Genomic DNA, 4,710 nt, shown 5'->3' with positions numbered 1-4,710 from the left:
CTTTGGTGACGTGATCATCGGTCATTGATGGCCTACATCTTTTTTCTTCCATTTTGCCCAATTTTTCCGAACTTTGATGACTTTTTTCTCAGAGTTGGCAGTCTTTGGCACTGAAACGAGTTAGCTAGTTACGATTATACACATATAAACTATTAAATTAAACAGGTTTTATGTACCGGACTCAACCGGAACATTGTGCATTATTTAAGAACATTTTACATCTATTTTTCATCGAAAAAGTCACCAAAATCTTACCTTATTTGCTAAAGATGAAACTCAGCAAAAAAACGGCCGATTTTGATTACCTTTTCGATGTTTTATAGGACATTTTCTACACAACACGATCAAGAAAACAGTTTGACTGTAGATCCCAAAACAAAGCTACTATACATGTTCAGAGCATCAGTGAAATTCCATAATCTTACTTCTGGGTAGCGTTTGTTTGTTCGTGGATGGGTTTGTTATAAATTTTTTCCAGTAATGATTTTGCCAAGCATCGATCGCGGTAAATGGATCATACATGAAAGTAAGTACCATTGATAGCTTTTCTTTTCATGCGTCAATAGATAAGCGGATTAAAACTTGGCCGATCGAAGTCGTTGTGGTTCCTTCTCATCTCTTTCTTCCATGCTTATACATAGGCCTATCATATGTATAAAAGAACAACTCAAATTGACCCTCTAAGTCCGTCTATTGAGCATGTGAAATCAAGCATGTACGGAACAACCACCTAAGTCCATTGGACTTAGGTGGTTATTCAAAACATATTATAGTACCATTGCAAACCAAGTCAAGATGACTGACACCATGGAGACGCTAAATGGAGGTGATAACAGTGGTAATGAAATACATGGTAAAAAACGCAGAAATGAAGCTGAATGGACACAGAACAAGAGAAAGGGCTTGAAAGCAACTGGTAAAGAATACACTACTGCGAGGGGCAAGAAAGTTGCAGCAAGAAAAACTGGAGATAAATGCAAGTAAGTGTGTGTTGTGCTATAAAGCTTTCAACCTAAAAGTTACTGTAAACTTGCTGGCTAGTAAGGCGTGCAACCGTAAGTGACACGCACATTTATGTGTGATTTGTGTCGAAATATGTGTCGAAGTTACTGTTTCCCTGAAATAAAATGAATATAGCTCAACTTGCATAGGCCTACTGTTTTGATTCTGGTTTGTATCTTTGTTTCCAGATGTTCGCGTCAATGCCTGCAGTATTTCAGTGATGAAACCAAAAAGCTTCTTATCGATAAGGTCAACTCGCTTGGTGATCAGAAAGCACAAGATTCCTTTTTGTCTGGTGGAATATCAGCTCGCTCAGTTGCTCGTAGACGTCCTAGACAGGGTGGTGCTCAACCAGATCAACGGCGGGATCAACGGACTTGTAGCATACACTATAAGGTGAGTCTTGCCTTAGGCCTATTGCAGATCTTATTATTTCAGTCGGTGAGGGAAAAAATATTGTAATAAGAAATTTATTTCTGACAGTCTAAAGCACATTTACCATATTATCATTTCAGATCAAACATGGAGAAGAAGAAAAGGTCGTCTGCCGGGCTGGTTATGCGAGTCTGTATGGAGTTGGTGAATGGAGAATACGACGCATTGCTAATGATGTGTTTACTGGTGATATCTCCATAGATCAACGTGGGAAACATGACAACCGGCCCCGTGCTGTTCCTGAAGATTACTTGCGCCTTGTAGATGAACATATCCGTTCGTTTCCTTACCAGGTATCGCACTATGGACGAGAACGCACCAAAAGGCGTTATTTGTCTTCTGAACTCAGCGTCAGACGCATGTATGTCCTCTTCCTGCAAAGGCACTTCCCAGAGGCGTACTTAAAGGTTAAAGATAACACTGATCCTGAGAAAGTTGAATGTGCTGTACGCCATCGCACGTACTTCAACTATTTTAAAGACAACTTTAACTACGGTTTTGGAAGACCTCGAACTGACGTCTGTGGTACATGTGCTGAGCTTAAGTTGAAGATAGGCACAGAGAAGAATGCAGCGACACGTAGAAAACTTCAGACTGAACTTCAGCTCCACAAGCGGAAAGCAAAGGCCTTCTATGACCAGCTGCAAGTAGAATCAGCTGTAGCCAAGGATGATGAAGAAGCTGACGTTCTTGCTATAGACTTTCAGCAGAACATACCATACCCTCACCTGCCTGTTGGAGACATTTTTTACATGAGGCAGCTATGGCTGTATAATTTCTGTATCTATAGCGCGAAGACCCAAAAGTCCACCATGTACATGTGGCCGGAAACTGTGGCGAAGAGAGGATCGAATGAGGTGGTGTCATGTCTTAAGCATTACATCGACAACAAGCTTTCTGTTGGGGTGAAGAAGGTCAAAGTTTTTTCGGATGGCTGCCGTGGTCAAAACCACAACCACACCGTTGTGCAGGTTTTTTTTACATTGGTGAAAACTGGTCAACTTGATGCTATTGAGCACCGTTTTCCCATTAGGGGCCACAGTTTCCTGCCCTGTGATCGCCACTTTGCTACGATAGAAAAGAAAAAGAGGAAGGTGGAGAGCGTGGATTGGTTTCCACAATGGATTGACATGGTGGAGGAAAGTTTTGAAGTGGTGCGAGTTCAGCAGGATCTCATTAGTGATTACCGTGGGCATCTTCAGCAGTTTTTAAGAGGTCAATAAAGCGCGGTGAAGAGACATACAAGTTGTCTGAATACAAAGTATTTGTGTTCAGCAAGACGCATCCGAACCAGGTTGAAGTGTCACCCAACATGATGGCACTGAATAGAATGCGGTTTTCTCTGCTAAAACCAAATGTAACTCCAAGTCTTCCATCCAGGCCCTGTTATTCCGCTCCTCTGCCTGTGAAGCCAGGCAAAAAGAATGACATTGTAAAACTCAAAAAGTATCTGCAAGAGGCAACCAGAGATTTCGTGGATCAACTAAAAACCTGTAATGATGAAGAATCTGACAATGACAACTCGGACTATGAGGATTAGGACTTTAGAAGACATTCATTGCTGAAGAGTGACTTTTGAAACAAAGGGTTTAATCAAGAAAAGTGTGGTTTATATTACATGCCAGTGTGCTAATCAACATACATTCCTGTGTGCTTTATTTTGTATTATGTTAATAGTGGTACTCCCATAATGACAACTCGGACTCGGAGGATTATGACTTTAGAAGACTTGTAACACATTCATTGCTGGAGAGTGACTTTTGAAACAAAGGGGTTGAATCAAGAAAAGTGTGGTTTATATTACATGCCAGTGTGCTAATCAACATACATTCCTGTGTGCTTTATTTTGTATTATGTTACTAGTTATACTCCGATAATGATAACTCGGACTCGGAGGATTAGGTATTTAGAAGACTTGTAACACATTCATTGCTGGAGAGTGACTTTTGAAATAAAAATGGGTTTGATCAAGGAAATTGTGTGGTTTATAAAACATAGCAGTGTGCTTCATCAACATTCATACATGTGTGCTTTATTTTTTATTAGCTTACTAGTGGTATTCCTATTCCAACAATGTTGTCTTTGTATATGATTCAAACAACCACCTAAGTCCAGCATATAAAATTACCCCTCACGAAGTCCCCTGAAATGCCAATCGCCATACCTAATACAGTTTGACCAACTCATTAGCATGTAAAACATGCCCTATTGACCAGGTAAATCTAACTGAAGGAATTAAAATGATATACAGTTTTTTTTAGTTTTCTCAAAATCACTCCCTATGGACTTAGGTGGTTTTTGTATTCATATATTCAATTCAAAAAGCTGTGAATAGATGAATCGTTTTGCTATTCTCCAAAACTTGCTCCATATCCAAAAACAATTTCATTAGTCAACAATAATCACATTTTTCCAAAAATGATGATTTCAACACCCTATACATTTAATATACAAAACGTTCATAATATCAATGTTATGATCTAAATTCTAAAGTTATGATAAATGTTATGGCTTTCTTGAATAAAGGCGTAACAATTATAATGTGGCCACAAGAGTTAAGAGGTTTGGATGCCTACATTAAATCTCTTAATTCAAGCAATCTCTGATGGCTATTTCTTCTTTTGTACCCTTTTTGGCCAAGAGAGCCAACGCTCTAGATCATTGCAATTGTTTCAGTCTACCATTTACAATTAAATTTCATCTGTTCTTGTCAAAGAAAGAACTAAACATCACACTACAAAGATGATTGCATGGGTGACTGATTTATCGGACATATACAATTAATATGAAAACAAACAAACAAACAAACAAACAATTAAGTAAATCAAAACATTGATCACGTTGACATCGGGATTTATGTCTAATTTCTCATCAAGCCACTTCTTTTAAGTAACGTCAAGCGGCCACACACTATGCCCAAAACCCAGTTCAAACGAACTAAATCCTAGCGTTTCTTTAACACCCTCCATGGTAATAAAAGGCCACATATCATAGGAGATGATACCCAAAGTTGTCCAAAATTGTCAGAAATGACCAAAGTTGCGCAAAATTGTGCAAAACTGCTCGAAGTTATCATTTGACTTTTCCAAATTTGTGACAATTTTGTGCAAATTTGCATTATGTTACGAGTCGTTAATGACTCAAGGCCAAAACACTTTTTCCCCAAGTTCACTTCAGAATGCATAACAATTTACAATATCTGAGTCTTTTAATCAAAAGAAAAAAATGTTATTTATAATGATCTGATACATAAACAAAAATACATACATAAAC

At 38.5% G+C, this 4,710-nt stretch overlaps 1 protein-coding gene across 1 annotated transcript; it reads left to right on the top strand.

The window, feature by feature from the left end:
• The first annotated feature begins 795 nt into the window (after positions 1–795).
• LOC140154136 (uncharacterized) lies at positions 796–2,660 on the top strand. The gene is made up of 3 exons (XM_072176743.1): positions 796–980; positions 1,191–1,398; positions 1,518–2,660. The coding sequence occupies exons 1-3, from the start codon at positions 796–798 to the stop codon at positions 2,658–2,660; spliced, it is 1,536 nt and encodes a 511-aa protein (XP_072032844.1).
• The last annotated feature ends 2,050 nt before the right edge of the window (positions 2,661–4,710 follow it).

The sequence above is a fragment of the Amphiura filiformis genome, chromosome 6 (assembly GCF_039555335.1).
Source record: "Amphiura filiformis chromosome 6, Afil_fr2py, whole genome shotgun sequence".
Lineage (NCBI taxonomy): Eukaryota > Metazoa > Echinodermata > Ophiuroidea > Amphilepidida > Amphiuridae > Amphiura > Amphiura filiformis.
The sequence above is the reverse complement of the archived record's forward strand: the minus strand, read 5'-3'. Positions and strand labels throughout refer to the sequence as shown.